This window comes from Benincasa hispida, chromosome 9, assembly GCF_009727055.1.
Source record: "Benincasa hispida cultivar B227 chromosome 9, ASM972705v1, whole genome shotgun sequence".
Lineage (NCBI taxonomy): Eukaryota > Viridiplantae > Streptophyta > Magnoliopsida > Cucurbitales > Cucurbitaceae > Benincasa > Benincasa hispida.
The window spans coordinates 65,747,759-65,766,258 of record NC_052357.1 but is presented as its reverse complement, the minus strand read 5'-3'; the positions used below and the strand labels follow the sequence as shown (position 1 = coordinate 65,766,258).

General features: G+C 31.7%; 1 protein-coding gene across 1 annotated transcript; it reads right to left on the bottom strand.

Moving 5' to 3' along the window:
- Nucleotides 1-203: 203 nt before the first annotated feature.
- LOC120085173 (rhomboid-like protein 11, chloroplastic) lies at nt 204-4,569 on the bottom strand. The gene is made up of 7 exons (XM_039041061.1): nt 4,214-4,569; nt 3,926-4,050; nt 2,056-2,141; nt 1,843-1,883; nt 1,535-1,701; nt 1,393-1,455; nt 204-581 (listed from the first exon to the last, which is right to left on the bottom strand). Exons 1-7 carry the CDS (start codon nt 4,458-4,460, stop codon nt 393-395), a joined length of 918 nt encoding a protein of 305 aa, XP_038896989.1. The 5' UTR covers nt 4,461-4,569; the 3' UTR covers nt 204-392.
- Between the last annotated feature and the right edge of the window lie 13,931 nt (nt 4,570-18,500).

Below are 18,500 nucleotides of genomic sequence, written 5' to 3'. Positions count from 1 at the left end.
ATAAACATGGCATCAATTTAATGAAATTGAAAGTATAAGGTCAAATTTGTCTTTTTCTTCCCTAAATTTTTTCTAGAGTCAATGTGATGCATTGTCCTGGTTTCCTTCTCAAACACTATATATATTTTTGCATTCAAGGACACTTTTGTTTTTTTCCTGAGTATCCGAGTCTATAAGTTGACCATCTCACTTTACTAATTCAGTGACTAAGAAAAATCATAGGTATTTTTCGTACTTCTGGATAAATTGTAATGATTCATATCTAACATTACTGTTAGCAGGCCTATAATCAAAACCCTAGCCGAAATAGTTAGGACAAGATACAAACAAGAACATATATTATACAACTGAAATACAGTTCAATTTCAAAGTGAAATTGCCTACTAGAATCATCATCCTTTCGTGTGCAAAGTTGATGCATCTTGATCATGAGATGGAGAAGGAATTCTACTGAGAAGCCATACGAGAAGGACGCCAACCAGCGCCCCGGAGAGATGTGCAACGTGGTTCACATTCTGCAACGAATGTCCTCCACGGAAGCTTCCCGACAATGCAGTTGACGCTTGAGCTGCTTCCATGACCTATTATGACCAGGAAAATTATCATATGAATAAGCAATTGCCGGACCTTTGCCTTGCATGGACGCGAAACAATTTTGGAAAGCCCCCCAATAAAAAGATTAGATTACAAAAGATCTTAAGGAGCATTTGGGACAAAGACCTAAGACTATAATAATCATCTCTTGCTACCGTAGATACTATTTTGTAGTCCCCAATTAGCTACAGTCAATACTATTTCAAAACCTCAATTTGCTACAGTATTTACTATTTGCTACAATATTTACTATTTACTACAGGTTTTACTATTTTACATTCTTCATTTTTTTATTATCTGCTACAGTGTTTATTTCTTTCTCAAACTAAAATAATTTACACCTCAAACATATACTATTATAATCCAAATTAAAATAATCTATACCCCAAACACAAACTATTATAATCCAACTATAATAACCTAGAATTATAATAACCAATTCTTTGCCCCAAATGCCCCCTAAGGCTATAGTTGTGGAGTAAGGATGAAAATTTACACCATGTCCAAACCGTATTAATTGCCTTCCAAGGACATGGGAAAGAAGAAAAGAAGAGTCTCATGATCTTCAGAGAGAACCGTATGCCAATTAGAAGATGATTTTTATATTATGAAAAGGAAAAGAAAAACCAATGAGGAAAATCAAGATTTGACAAATTACCAATTAAGTAGGGGTATGGAAAGAAGAAACATTATATCCTATGCCCCAGTACTTCATTCCCAACATGCCAGTCCCCAATGTGGGAGCATCCAAGTTTTTAAGATCATGGACATAGGGGTAAAAAGAGAACTTATTGTTACCTTCTCTATAACGAATTGACCTAGAATAAGGACTTCAAGTATCTTCCTCCAATCCCAAGACATCTGCCACGAAGGAATCACTTAATTAAAATGTATTAAATTCCTGATTAGAGTGACAAATCATTATGTTTTAGATAGATACCTTTACAAGAACACTTATGGTAAACAATCCGAAAACAGCACCAGAAGCTCCAACTGAAACAGCATTTCTTGGTAAAATTAGCCATGAAACAATGTTTGCACCTACACCAGTAAGAATATAGGAAAGCCACAAAGCAAAGTTTCCTTCCTCTTCCTCAAGAAGTTTCCCTGTTGATCACAGATAATGGAACTATTAAATGTCAAGACATTTTGGTTATTTTATGGTTTCAACCCTCGAGAAAAAAGGTAGATCACCATATATACTAAATAGGGAGAAAAAGAATTAAGGATTTGGAAAGTGGTTATTACCAAATATATACAAGAAAAAAAGATTGCTAGAGAGATGGTTCCTGCAAACATTAACAATAGAAAGCACTACATTAGACAATGCTTTCAAAAGCAGCAGATTGCATTCTCGTGAGAAGATAAGCAAGCTTCTGCCTCTGTGTGTGAGTAAACTCCACTGATCGTACGTGTAGATGAGAAATCTGAAATTTGGATGATCTTGTACAGCATACTCACCAATTAGCGTGACAAAATGTTGCTGTAAAAAATTGATACCAAGCAGGACGATTGTGATACAGGTACAAAACTCCTATACTACGAACCTGTGCAAAAGATAATTTAGGCACGGTTTGATAACCATTCAGTATTTTGTTTTTAGAAAATTAAGCTTATAAATACTTCTTCTATTTGTGAGTTTACTTGTTTTTTTCACTACATACAAATATTTTCAAAATCCATGTCAAGTTTTGAAAACTATAAAAAGTACTTTTTGTTTTTAGAATTTGGCTAAGAATCCAAATGCTTCTTTAAGAGAGACGAAAACTAAAATAAATAAATTGTGAGAAAACAAGTATAATGTTCAAAAATAGAAAATTAAAAGCAAAATGGTTATCAAACGGGATTGTAGTCCTTCATTCTTTTCAATGTAAACATTTTAAAACTGATGGCAAAAAACACATCAAAGATGTTCATTGATACTTGGGCCGGGTTTATATTAATTTTAAAGAATCAGATTGGTTCTTTTTGTGTCACTTAATTTATGATTATTGGTTTCTCTTCGGTTGAAGAGAGGAAGTTTGGGTATAGTCATTGTCAATTAGGTCTCAAGTAACAAAGCTCTGGTACGCAAACGGCTATAATGGGCAGAATTTGGGATGTTCATTGCAGACGTGTGGGATGAGATGAGGAAAAATAACCGTACTCTTCTTTCCATTTTTTTTTTTTAATAGGAAATTGAGAAAATTAATTCATACACAAAAACCAAAAAGACAGCATAAAGAAAGGCAATGGGTAAAGAGAACCCCTACCCTAAAGCAAGACTATAGGAAAAGCCTTTCAATTGTTAATAATCATGGATAGAATTGGAATGAATCTCTCTGACATGAAATTGAGTTTTTGACTGTTTTGTTGACTGCTATGGATCTTGATTCCAGAGAGGACAAAAGGATTTGGTTTTTTGGAAGTTTCGAAAGAGTAAATCCCTCTTTGTTCATCTTATGAGGGCTCCAAACATTATTGTCAACGAGTTAACAGCAGATATTCGGAGAAGGATCCCAATAATGGTGAGTGTGCTTTTATGAACTACTTTGTTGCGGAAACTCAACTCGCTTAATGTGCTTAAGGAACAGTTTTCAGATTCTTTTCTTCTTCCCAATTGTTGCATTTTGTTTAAGAATAGTGAGAATGCCAAAGACATCCTTTTGCTCTACTTATGCTTCAATATTATGGGAAATACTCATTTAGAAGTTTGGTTCTTGTGGAAGCAAGCCATAGACTATCGAAGTCTTTGTTTAGGAGGCCATGTTTCAAAGAAAAGCTGAAGTATGTACGGGAGGAAAACTGCAATGGTTGGTCTTTGGGAGCAGTGGAAGGAGTGCAATTGGAGAGCTTTCAGAGGCTCTCATGGAGACTTTGAAGCCTTATCTGATTTAGTTACGATAGTTTGACTCTGAAATGGTATACTCTCTAAAAAACCATTTGTAGTTAACAAATATATATATATATATATATTGTACCAATTGAACCTTTTTTGCACTGCTAATTTTGGTTTCTGTCTTTAATGTCTTTTTTTGGATAGGTTGTGTTGTATCATTCATATCCCCTAATGAAACCGTTCGTAGTTAATAATCTGATCTGCTTAACTGTGGATTATCCTCTTAAAACCCTATAACAATCAGCTTTGACAAATAGTTTATTCATTTAGATGGGTTAAAAATACAGAAAGGTTTGACCTAAAAAACTTTATTGTTTATGATAGGATCGACCTAACAAACTATCATCCAACTCCTCTGAAACAACTCAACTTTCTGGCAATATTTTGAGGGCATTTTTTTTTCACTCTATCGAAAGGCAACAACGTGAAAGCATAAGAAAACAGAACCCCTACCTGAAAAATGTGATCGGCCACATATATTCCAATGTTGAGAAGAATAATCCAGAATATACCATTCACACGCCTCTCCGGTTTCCGATTCTGCAATGGTTTTCCCAGCTCCAACTGTGATATCAAATCTAACAAACATTTAAAAACAAAATTCTTCTTTACTTTCATTCAACCGCACACATCTTCATCAATAAAATCGCAAAATCCCTCCGCACGTTAGCAAAAATTTCCATAAAATAAAAACTAAAAGAGATATACACTGTTCCAAATAGCACAAAAGAAAAGGAGAACCTGCGTCGTTCATTTTGCACATCGCGATGGGTTTCGCACAAACGGAACGCGTACGGAGACGAAGAACATCGCTGAATCGGGGAAGGGAATGAGACGATGAGAAGGGATGGAACAATGGAGAGGGCAAACTGAATGAGGTTAGAGTGAAGCTGGATAGAAGAGAAATGGAAGTCATAGGCATTTGCTTGCATAGACTATGAGGTTTCGAAATTCGGCATCCATGAAGCTGCTGCAACTGCAATTGCATCCTTCAGTTGGGGAATTTGAGACCAGCTCTCAGAATTTCAAGGAATTAACCGATAAGCCAATTGACAAATAAGAAGGAACAAGGAAATTTGTTTTTGGGTTAATTTTACCGATCACAAATTATGGTTGGATAATAATAAAACCTAATAATAATAAAGCCCAAGTATTTTTCATTACAAAACTAATAATAATAAAGCATAAGTCTTATCTAGAAGAACTTATTGCTCTAATAATAATAAAACCTTTGTTTGACATTTCAGGAAAAAATTATAAAAGTTAACAAAAAATAGTAAATAAATATTGGGACTTTTTTAAATATAAACAATATTTAAAAGTATTTATATTTTATAGTAAAAAATTCTGAAAGTACAGAGAACTTTTGGAACTTTTTATTATGAAGTCTAAATATTTTTTGGATTTTTCTATTTATAAGAATTTCTCATAAATATATTTGGGATTTTTACATTCTTTTAAATAAGTTAAAAGGTTTATTATTGATACTATATTCACATTTATGTTTTTCTTATTTTTTCATGTTTCGTAGGTTTTTTAAAGTGTAAATGTCAATTTATTCCTCATAACGATGTCTAATCTATGAAAATGTGGATGAAAATTTAATATTGTGAACTGAAGACTCGATTGGAATTGTTGTAGCTTTAAAATAATTACTGATAGTTATGCTTATACAAAAATCAGCTTTTGATAGAAGTAGAATAGTGTTTGGTAAATTATAGTTTTAAATTAGAAAAAAAACTAGTTAAGATTTTTGGTAAAAGAAGTTAATATTAAATTAGTGTAATTTAGTTATATAATTATTTGAAAATATATATAATTTAAATTGCAATCATTTTTTTAATTAAAAAAATTTATGAAATAATTTTTTTTTAAAAAAAATATTTTTTTATAAGAATTCGAAACAATTAAAAATTGAAATAAATGTAAGAAAATAAATTAATGAAATGAAATTTGAGATAGGTAAGGGAAAATTTTAGGAAAGCTAAAATCTAAAAGCTCGATCAAATAACTTTTGCATGTTAGAACAATTTTAAAAGTGATTAGATTAATAAATAAGTTGTTTTAGCAAATAGCAACTGTTTAAAATTCTACTAAAATAGCTTTTTACGATTTCAAACGCAATCCCAAATAAAACTTAAAACAAGCATAGTGGTGAATCTCGATTTTCATTCTAGATTATTATCATACTGTTTCACGTCTCAATTTTCATATGACATTATAACCGATCCCTACTCAAAAAAAGCCAATGACAGTATTATAACTTTGGAGCACTGACATTATTTTTGAAACAGATGAAAAAAATGTGTGTTTTGTAATGTAGCGCCATTTTAGGGAAATAAACCTTCGTGGTTAAAAGTTTCTAAATTAAAATTAGAGATTTTTACATTAAAAAAAATACTCTTTGGTCATATATTTTATAAATATTTTAGGGGTATTTGGCTCACCAACATGAGTTAAGTTGAGTTGGTATAATATCCTAACTCATTGTTTGACCTATCAATTTTAAATGTTGGTGGAGTTGAGTTGGTATATTTTACCAACTCAACCCAACTCTCCCTTCTTCCCATGTTTTCAATGGCACAACCCATCAGTTAGTGTCCCAGAACTAACTTCGGGCTCCAAAAACTACCTTCGATGACAACTCCAGTGACCAACTTTGGGCTCCGACAACCACCTCCGATGACAATTCTGACGAGCAACTCTGAGCTTCGACAACCACCTCCGATGAAAATTCCGACGACGAAATCTAGACTTTGACAAGCACCTTCGATGACAGTTTCAGCGACCAACTCTGAGCTTTGACAACCTTCGCGTGACCAACTCCGACAACCACCTTCACTCTACCAACTCCGATGACCAATCGACTCTGACAACAAACTTTGATGACCAACTCTGACAACCATCTTCGTAGGCTTCGACAACCACCTTCAACTACAAACTCCGATGAAAATCACCTTCGATGATCACCTTTGAGCGAGCAACTCCAATGACCAACTCAAGGCTTCAACAACCACCTTCGACGACAAACTCTGACAATCAACTCTGATACCACCTTCATGCAACTAACTTCGGGCTCGACAGTCACCTCCGACTATAATCTCAAGTGAAAATCATCTTCGATGATCAACTTCGACGACCAATTTTGCCCCGACTAACTCCGGGATTCGAAAACCACCTGGCAAACTTCGTCAATCAACTCTAATACACCTTCATGTGACCGACTTCAGGCTTTGACAACCACCTCCGACTACAAACTCCAGCAAAAATCATTTTCGATAGTCAACTTCGACAACCATTTCTGACTACTATAAGACTAATGACTGTTAAAGTATGTTGTAGGGTTGTTGATTATATAAACAAAATATATTATTTTATCTATATTAAGTGAAATATTTATACGTAACGAATTCATATATCAAATGATTGTTAAGAATATTTAGACGAAAAGTATGTATATAGTTGAAAAGTATGTAACATATAACAAAAAAAAAAAAACAATAAAATGAAAAAAAAATCTAGAACATTTTCCAACTAGAATTAGTGAAAAATAGAGATTTGTTCTCCGATGATCTTCCAAATTTAGAGGAAATGAAAGTGAAACTATTAGAAGAAATGCAGTGACATTTCATTGGTTGTTACGATGATGGAGGAGATTTAATTAAAAAAATTCATGACATAGTAAAAATATAGAGTAAGAATAGGAAGAAGAAGAAAAAGAAGAAGATGATAAGGAAATTCTTGGAGAAAAAATAGCTAGAATCAAAAGTTTTGATTTCGCTTTATTTTCTCATCTTATTTAATCATATTTCTACAAGAAATGTAATGAGTTAATTGTTGTTCATTGTCCAAAAAAGAAAAGAAAGAAAGAAAAATTTTAAAAATTAAAAGAAAACAAATTGTAATTCATATTTTATTCAAACAAAGATGAGTAGAATTATTGAATAAAAAAGTTTCAAAATAAAAATAGTAATCATAAAAGCATATTATTTAGAGTTCAAAAAACTGCATCAGATACACAGACATATGAATGCACCTCAAACACAAACATATGAACTTGGACCAAATAACTCTTCACCCCAAACACAAACATATGAACTCCAGACATCCTATTTCAACTCAGAGCCCAAACAGTCTCTTAAAGATTTTTAGAGATAATTTGGGACAAATTTACACTTTTTCTATTTTTACAATTGCTTTTTAGGTAATTATTGAGAGAGAATACGCATTTTAGGAACCATCCTTAATGTTGGAAATTTATTATATTATATTAATTAATTGAATTTTGTTCTCATTGTCAATTGGAAACAAAAAATGCGATTAATATAATTTTATATTTCATTTATCGCATTTTACATATCAAACAATTTGTTTTACTAGTAGATTCATGTTATTTTTAAATATATCTTTGAACATTGTCTTAGTTTTTTACAAATGTTTTAACCAATATATAAAATATACTGGTAAATATATTTGATATGTTCTAACCAATATATGAAATATAAATATATTTAAATAGATGGTTGTACATTTTGATATAACCGTAAAATATATAAATTACGAGTATATATAGTTTAACCAAAGTCATTTATCAGTTATACCACAGTATATATAAAATACAGTTTGACTCAATATTCAATATAAATCACAAATTTCATTTATGTCACAATATATATCATAAATCCAAAGTAGTAAAAAATAAACAAAAATATCTACCATAGTATATAAATCACAAATGGATTCAATGTTCAATCTAAAACATATATATAAGCATATATATCATTAAACAAAGAGAATTTCTTATAAATAAAAGAATTCAAAAAATATTTACACTTATAGAAAAAAGTTCCAAAAGTGATTGTGTGTAGTTATTCATTGGTTTGTGTGTGCAAGAACACTCTTCATATTTATCTCTTCTTGATGAAGCCTTAGATTTACCGCCGCTCCTGTCCACCACCACTTTGCTCGTTGTTGCGACCTTACTTATCGACGGAATCATAGCCATCGTCCAGAACCCCCACATGCTAAAATTCACCGCGCCTTATGCCATCGATCGTCCCGTGCCAGCCGTCGTCCGACGTCTATCTCCCATCACCGTTTTTTACCATTTTTCTATTTTTACAATCATTTTTTAGGTAATTATTGAGAGAGAATACGCATTTTACGAACCACCCTTACTGTTGGGATTTACTATATAGTATTAATTGGTTGAATTTTCTTCACATTGTCAATTGAAAAGAAAAAAATGCAATTAATATAATTTTATATTTCATTTATCGCATTTCATGCATCAAACAACTCATTTTACTAGTAGATTCATGTTATTTTTAAATATATCTTTGAACATTGTATTAGCTTTCTGCAAATGTTTTAACCAATATATAAATATTGGTAAATATATTTGATATATTCTAACCAATATATGAAATATAAATTTATTTAAATAGATGGTTGTACACTTTGATATAATAGGACAACATATAAATTACTGAATATATATAGTTTAACCAAAGTCATTTATCAGTTATACCACAATATATATAAAGCACAGTTTGACTCAATATTTAATATAAATCACAGTATATATTATAAATTTCATATATGTTACAGTATATATCATAAATCCAAAGTAGTAAAAAATAAACAAAAATATCTACCATAATATATAAATCACAAATGAACTCAATGTTCAACCTAAACATATATATCATTAAACAAAAATCTAAATAGAAAATAGTCTTCCATTTATATATGTGTGTGTACATTTATTCATTGGTTTGTGTGTGCAAGAACACTCTTCAAATTTATGTCTTCTTCTTTATGAAGCCTTAGATTTACTACCGCTCCTGTTCACCGCCACTTTACTCGTCGCTGCGGCCTTACCTATGGACATAATCATAGCCATCGTTCAGAACCCCCACACACTCAAATCCACCGCGCCTTAGCCCGTCAATCGCCCCATGCCAATCGTCGTCTGACGTCTATCTCTCGTCGCCAGTTGCTGCAACTCGCATCGCCGGAAAGAAGAAAGAGAGTGAAGGAGGAAGAAAATGTTCAATTAAAAGAATGAGAAATAATATGAATTTCGACGCTTTTTTCTTTTTAAAAAAGGAACATCAATGCGCACATAGCCCTAAGCCATGCATAGGATAGAGATACACAAAACTCAAAGTTTTTTCTATTCTTTTTATTTTATAAGAATCATGAATGAGTCCTTTATGGTAAATAGATACCAACATTAATGAATTATAGTTTACTGGGCTATTTCTAAAATAAATGGAAGGTTGTAGACAATAGTGTAATATGGGTCTACAATTAATAAAGGAGAAATGAAAAAAAAAAATATTTTTTTAGGAATGAAAGATCATTAGATTAAGGGGTAGTTACGAAGATAGCAATTAGGCTCAAAACATTATCAAATATAACACAATGCAAAAAGAATTTGTAGATATATCAAATATTGATCCAGGTCTCGAAGTCTATTAATGATGGAATCTCTCAACGAGAAACTTCTATCATCAATAGACTCTATCACTAATGGATTTTGCTGTCAATAGTAATAGACTTTATCACTGGTAAATTCATATCAGTGATTGACTCCTATCACTAATAGCAAAATCTACCAACGATGAAGTCAGTCTATCACTATACTCTATCATGAGTAAACTCTATAAGTGACATGAGACCAATAGGCTCTATCGGTCATTAGAGTCTATGACTCATAGAGTTATATTATTTGAAATCTATCATCAATAGCCAATGATAGATGTCACCTAACAAATAGAAATCTATCATTTATATATAGAATGCTACTTATAAATTTATAAACTTTTATTACGTACTTTTTAAGTTTCAATCATAGATAGTTCACCTGTAATTTAGCTATATCTAATTATTATGGTTGCTTTGAAGAAAAAGATTGGAGCAAATTACTTTAAATATTTTGTGAACTATCAACGAATGAGATGGAGAAAATAAAATTGGAGGAAGAAAATGAGAAAATTGAGGGAAAAAAAGAAAAATATTTGTTTGAAATTTATCAATGAAAGTAGAGAGAGAATATATGTTAGTTGTGTATTGTGATTGAAATCTATTAATCATTATAGTCTATCATTGATATTTAGGTTGTGAATTAAAAGTATGTTAGCGATAGACTTTCAACTAAAAAAAAAAAAAATCTATAACGATAGTTGTTAACATGAGTATAGTTCAACTAATATGGAACATAGACTTTTGATTAAAAAAAAAAAAGTCAAAAATTCAAATCTCATCATCATTGTGCTTAAAAAAAATATAATGATAAACACCAACAAAATAACAAGAGAGATGAAAGGAACTTATAAAAAAACAAAAGAGAAACATTCATGAAAGCCATATATAACTTAAGAAATAGATTATTGTGTAAAATTGGATGTATGATAAAAATGAAAGAAAAAAATTACAAAACTGAAAAAAAAAAAAAAAAAAGATAATGCAAGTTGAACAAAAACAATAAAAGAGATCATGACTTTGGGATCCTATTCTACCCAGAGATTGTTGTAGAACTATATAGAGAGACAAAATTTTCCATAGACTTTTAGATTTTATATTTGTAAAATTTATCTCCATATATGTGTGTGCTCAGATATTAAAATTTTTATAATGATAAGTTTGGGGTTTTTTTTTTCCCCTAAAAATTAAATAATATAGAAGTAGAGATCAAGCCTCAAGATTGATAATATAAATTCGTGACAATTGAATTATGCTCATGTTGATAGATGTTAAAATTGTTAACCTAAACATAGTTAAATTTGTCGACCAAATGCTATCATCCACACTCATTGAGATCATACTCCAAGCGATTCGGTCTCTTGTTGAAATTATTATTAAAGAAAAAAAGAAGGAAAAGAAAACCATAATGGCTCTTTTTTTTGTCCCTCTTTGAAAAATTACATTTTTAGTCTTAAGAATATGTAGAATTGGTTTTTAAGCCTTTGAAATATATCTTTTTAGTCCATTATTTTTTAGAAAAGGCGTATTTATTCATGAGTTTTCAAAATATAAATTTTTAGTCTCTAATTTTTTAAGATTTGGCTCAAAGGTCATTGAAGAATTGTTATTTTAAATAATTATATCCATTTTGAATTAGATAAACAAGTTAACAAAAAAATACTCGAGAGAAGAGACAATTAAAATTATTTTTCTAATTTAAAATAAAAAAATACTTCACGGATCTTTTAAATATATTTTTAAAAACTTAAGGACTAATAAAATAAAATAATCAAATGCAATATTCTTAAAAATTGGATGACTAAAAAGGTATATTTTAAGAATTCATGGACCGAAAACTCATATTCTTCAAGACTCCAAGACTAGAAAAGTAATTTTTCCTTTTTTTTAATCACAATAATGAAGGAATTGAATTTCTCGGGGAAGCATGTGAACGTCGTGCAAGTGACATTCAATTTTAAAAACAACAAAATACATAGAAGTAAACATACAGATTTACATAGGATGAATAATTAAATTCTAAAACATGCTTTTCTATCGAGAGGAAGAAGGAAAAGAACTACTTGCGGTTGTAGATCACTTCTTTACAAATTTCTTCTCCACTGCTTGATCTCCCTAACAACCACGAAACAAGAACTATTCTCGAACATACGAACACCGGAACAAAGCTTATGGACACCACCACATAGTGACCTTGCTATAGGAATAAGTATCGAAGGATGTGTGGGCTCCCTTGCTTTAGAAGGGAATAACAATTTCTCGGTGAGATGAGAGTTGTTTTTAGAGAGATTTTTGTAGAGAGAATGAACATCCTGTGTTAATTCTCTTCCCTTCTGCAAAATTCCTTTTTTGTTAAAACGAGAGAGATGGGATGCACGCAAAATAACTCCCCTATAAAGGGGAATTGAAATATTACGTGAGTTAATATAACATTTGTGATATATGGTTAATTAATTAACCATTAATTAATGAATCATATATTATGCATCTTAAGCATATTAAAATTACATCTCTCTTATAACATATAGTTTTAATATGGATCTTATTTACATTAATTTTTAACCTATAGTTTTATATGAATCTTATTCACATAATTAACATTTGAATATTATTCAAATATTTAACTCATTCCCACTATAAACCACAATTTTGAATCTTATTCAAAATTAAATTTATAATATAATGTATCTATATACATTATATTATTTGCATCTTATACAATTAATTCCCTTATTAATTTGAACAATTTATACCTTTAATGAGTTAGCAATGCGACCTTATGGACCTACAGATTAGAAGCTCCATTGACACGATATTAATTAACTAAACTCATTAATTAAGTTAATCAATATTCATTAACTTTCGATTACTCTACTAAAGACCGACAACTGTACTCTTCGTCCTGTAGATATATTTCTATCTCCACGTGTATAATTAATCAATAGTAAGTCGACCTTCACAAATTGCTCATAACTACAGTTGGGTCAATTTATCATTTTAACTCCGTAGTTACATCTAACTCCTTAAGTAGGAGTACCACAAGAATCGAAAAACCAAAAAATCAAACCGATCCAATGGTTTGGTTTGATTTTTTAGTATAAAATTGGACAATTTGGTTTGTATTTGGAGAAAACTAAAAAGCATTGGTTCGGATCGATTTTTCATTAGAAAAAATCAATCAAAACCAAACCGGTCTAATGGTATATTTATACCCTTAAAAAAACTATATTTTAGTATTTTAATTTATATGGTATATGTATATTTGTTATGTAGAAAAAAAACAATTATTATGAAGCTTGTATGTTTTTTATTTAGAAAAGTGCCAAAACAATGTCAAATTTCAATTTATGAAAAAAGAAAGAGACTCAATTTTAATTTTAAATTAGCAAAAAAGGACCAATTCAAAACAAAGTGGTAATAAAAATAAAAATTGAAAGAAGAAGGGAAAATGCCAAAAATTGAGAACCAAACTGATAGTAAATCAATCCAAATAAAACCAATCAAGTAGTTTTGTTCTTTATTAGACATTGGTTGAATCTCTTCTAATATTGATTGGTTTGTTTGGATTCTTGGTTGACCTCAAAATCGGCAAAACTGAACCGACTATCACCCTTATCGTTAAGTACCATTGATCCATCTAATGAACAATTAGTTACAGTCTAACTATAAACTAGACCCATCTTTGGTCAGTGAGAGGGTGAGGCGCCTTATTGTTCAAGACCCGGAATCAACCTTTAAGGGAACAATTCATCTACTTTCCCTCAAGATGAGAACGAGTGAATGCTATCTTGTGTAACTATGTTCCCAGCTCCCTACTCGGAAAAATTTCCAAAATGGTAGGCTTATTGAGTCGGCAAATCTGGCCACTTTCACACATACAAATCAAATGATCGCTCTAATAGATAGGAGTTTACAACTCAATCGGGATTAAGGTCAAGTCACATGTGATCATCCTTGTGAAATATTGTTCTTTTCAAGTAACGACGTTATGAAGAGAGACCAATCATTTCGCGGTCTGGTTTTATACAAACTCTTTATACATGATACCTTCACTCACATGTCTCCACATGAACTATCAAGATCATATTATTTGTAGCACTTTACAACTACTATAACAATTACAAAATAGGTCACATCTGTAGTATCACTTGGATAAGGTACCCCCAACCTTATCTATAAGATTTTACAAACCATTTAGATTATTACTTAAACATGATCCACCTGATAACCACATACATGTTTAAGTTGCATTAAATGATCTTGGATCTTAGTTGGATTTGGTTAATGCACATTAAATGTCAAATAAAACAACATCTTATTTTATTAAATAAATAATTCATATACAAAAATTTACAAACTATGAAACTAATGAGATTTAGGGCATCAACCCCAACAAATAAGTCATGTGTCTTTTTTTTTTCTTTAACTTGAAAAATATGAAGTTTTTTTTTCCCTCTTTCTCTTGAATGGAAAGGTCGTTCACTTAACCTAGTCTCAACTATATCGTCAGAAGTTGTAACTTATACTAAATAATTTCATATGCCTTTTTACGATTTGTTTATCTATATAATATTTTAATTTGATACAACATCACATTAATTCATAACTAAACATAGCCACCAATATGGACAATAAGTCAGCTAAATTAGGGGTTTACATTGTTGGATTTTATGCCTTAAAAACTCGTAGATAGTAAATGTAAATAATTTACTATTATCAATAAAGAGTTATTGATGTTATTTCAATAAGTGTTATTGATTTTGTTGTATGTATTTTTTCATTATAATCCTAAATCCAATAAACTAACATCTTATGTTGTCTTACGAGTCTTGAACTGTATGTAGAGACATACAAGGATTAATGTTCAACATACAGCCAAAAGGGTCTATAGTATAAGGATAAGGTTGGGTACCTTATCTTGATGACACTAGGGATATGACCTACTTTGTATTTGATACAAACACCATGATCCAACACGCTCGTGTAAGTGATATGTGAGTGGGGGGTATCCTATGCAATGAGATTGCATAAGACCAGACCACGAAATAGTAACCACTAGATGTAACTTCATTGACTAGTTAGGTTTCTATTTCAATAAGATGACTAGGTAAATTAGTCTTAATCTTGAGTTTATTATGAGCTCCTTTTCCCGAGGGATTGTCCTTTGATTTGTATGAGTGAGAGTGGCTAGTTCGCCAACTCAATATGCCTACCATTTTGGGACAAGACCGAGAGGGGGCTGGGAACATAATGATATAAGATGGATTCCACTCATTCTCGACTTTAGAGTAAGTGATAACTTATAGAAATACAAGTTATTGTCTCTTAAAAATTGGAACAATTGGGATTCATAGTGATAAAAGTGCATTCATCTAAAAAAGAAATGCATTAAATTCCTTTACATATCACCAACGCATACAAAAGTAGCATTCTTGTTAGATTTGCTTCACTAATGCATCTGATCACAAAAATTCAAGAAATTTTGCCGAGTGTTGCATACCAAGCTAACGCGAAGACATGCATCCAAACATGTTCGACGCAAAAGAGATACATTGACTTGCGCTATATATGTTTAATCACCACTTGCAGGTATGGGCACCTAATTGGCGACCTCTGAAAAGCTCTGAAATGGTAGGCGGCTGACCAGGGCATGGAATTTAATGTGAGTCTTGTCACAAGTTGCTGAGAAAAATGCCTACAAATATGATGTTTGCTGCCAAGAGAGATATCATTAGAAAATTTTAGAGAATTTAGATAGCTAGGGACTCTACTGTTGCAAGAAGATAGGAGAAAAAGGTTCATTTCCATCGTTGATCAAGAAGAATGCTGGAGACTGAGCTCGAGAGGGAATTCCTCATCACCTCTTCACCAAGTCGGTTGTAACATGCACTTAAATCAAGCCAAAGAGAACGAGATCGAACTTTGCGGCTTGACTTTTTTCTCTTCTTTTACTTCTCACTTTCATTTATCAACCCATTCGATTGAATTGAGATTGTTGTAAAAAAATTTGCTATCTTTAAAATAAATCTTATATTTGATCAAATCACTCGTATTCCTCTGTTTACATTCAAATTTGTGTGTGGGAGCCATTCTTCTGAGTCATTGCATACTTGAATTCCATGCTTTAATCATCTCAATCACTTGATTGAAGTTGTTACTCAGTTAAACTATTCGAGAGAGTAGGTTAACTCAAAAGCGTTTTGAGTCAGACGCATGGTAGGTTTAGAGATAAAACTACTCACGAGTACTTTTACTATTCTCTCACCAACACATGCACCCTAGAGAAAGGAATACATGTTATATTCGCATTGAGAAATGCTGAACAACACGGCTTAAGGCACAGAAACCCGACGCATATACACATATTTGATTTGTAAACAAGCATCCATATCATCTTCATTCCACTCTCACCCCCACCTCCTCTCCCCCTGAACTCTTATGTTTTCTTGCATGCGCATATTGAGGTTAGTATAAATAATCCTCACCTTCATTAATCTGGAATCCATCTACAATTGATACAATGGTAGGACTGCATTAGACTGTAAAAAATCCACGTGTTCGACCCTGAACTTACTAGGAAGCCTGAGTCAGACTTATACTTGAGTTTGATTCAGGAAAGCTTGTACGCATTATATGTGAACTACAACTACCTTAATGCATTGCCTATTTTTCTCACATAGAGAAGCAATCCGTCAGTCATCACCATTCACCTAAGTTATCATCTTTCATCTTCATTCACAAGCAATTTTAAATACAAATCATGTGGCAAACAGTAAGTAGATGAGTGTTCCCTTAAGTGGTGTCTCCGGGACTTGAACAAATGGCTTTATCTTCTCACTGGCTCAAGAAAAGTTTGTTGGGATCAATGTCCTAAATCTAGTGTATCTCGTGGTTTGTAATTTTGTTAAACACAAATTATTTATCTAGTAGAATCAGAGATATTTTATTTGACATTTAAATAACACTAGTTTAATCCAATAAACTAAGATCCTGTTGGGAATGTCCTAAAACTCGCAGTTCGTGTTAAACATTTTATTTTATCAATAACAATGACTTGTTGATTTTGCATCTTATTATGAAAATCCAATAAACACATCCTTGGCTATAGTTTGAATGCTGTAACTTTATGTAGTGACGTAAACAGGATCAAGTTGATAGTATATAGCTTAAATGGTATAATAAGTATTTGGATGAAATTGGGTATCTCATCCTGGTAACACTATTGAATGCAGCCCACTCTGTAGTTGTTACAAGAAGTTTTAAGGTACTATAAACGATGTGATCCACAAATCGTTCATGTTGAGACATGAGAGTGGGGGCATCCTATGCAATGAGTTTGCATATAGACTGGACCACGAAAATAGTCACTTTTCTTTATAACGACCGTTACTGTTAAAACTGACTATTTTATTTATTAAATAACCTAGGTTAACTCGATCTTAATCCTGAGCTAGCTATGAACTTCTGTTTGTACAGGATTATCCTCTGATATGCAAATGGTGAGAGTAGTCCAACAGCACTGTGCAATAAGCTTACCATTTTGGGGATAAGACTGGATGAATAACTGGGGACATAACATTGCAAGATGAAATTCACTCCTACCCTATTTAGGGTTAGCAAATAGGATGTTCTCTTAAGTACTGATTCCAGGTCTTGAACAAACGGGGTCTCGCCTTCTCATGATAGAGAAAGGATTTGATTCATAGAGATTATGAATCAGAATTGTTCATTAGAGGATCAGTAGGAACTTAAGGAACAAGATATAGTCATAGGGTAAAACGGTATTTTTGACCTAGTTGTGATTACGAACAACCTGTGAAGGATCGATTTACTGATTATGGTTATTAAGTGGACATAATATATCTATAGTAAGGGGAGTTCAACTATGGGCTATAGTGGAGTGTCCCATTAGTAATGAATGAGGGGGGGGGGGGGATTAGATCAGACTAATGAGTTTAGCTGATTAATCTCGAATCGTTGGAGCCCATGATTTGTAGGTCTACGAGGTACCCCTACTAGCTCGTAAATGGATAAGATTTAGGGTAGCTTGAGAAATTATTTTGAAACGTTCAAATTAAACGAAACAAGAGAAAATAAATTTAAATATGATTTAAATATATGAAGATAATTATTGTGCAAAAATTAATTTATGAAATTAATTAAAGAAAATCATTTTTGTATTAAAATAGTTTTAAAATCATTTTTTGTTTTAAAAGAAAATGGAAAACGGTTTTGCATGGTTGCACAAAATGGGGATCCAATTTTCTCCATTACCTTCATCTTCATGCTCACATAAAAGCCATTATCCTCTCTACTTTGATTCTCCAAGCATGAGCTACAAGTCATGCATTCCTTCTCTTTGCATGTTCATCTACTATATATAAAGAAGATTGGAGTCGTTGGAGAAAAGAGAATGCAGAATTTTGAGAGAAAATTTTCTGTGAAGAAGAAACTGTTTTCTTTAATCAGTTGCTGTGAGATCTTCTTGCTTCTTCACATCTTCAAGTTGTTCTTGAGTCCCATAACTCTGCCTAAAGCT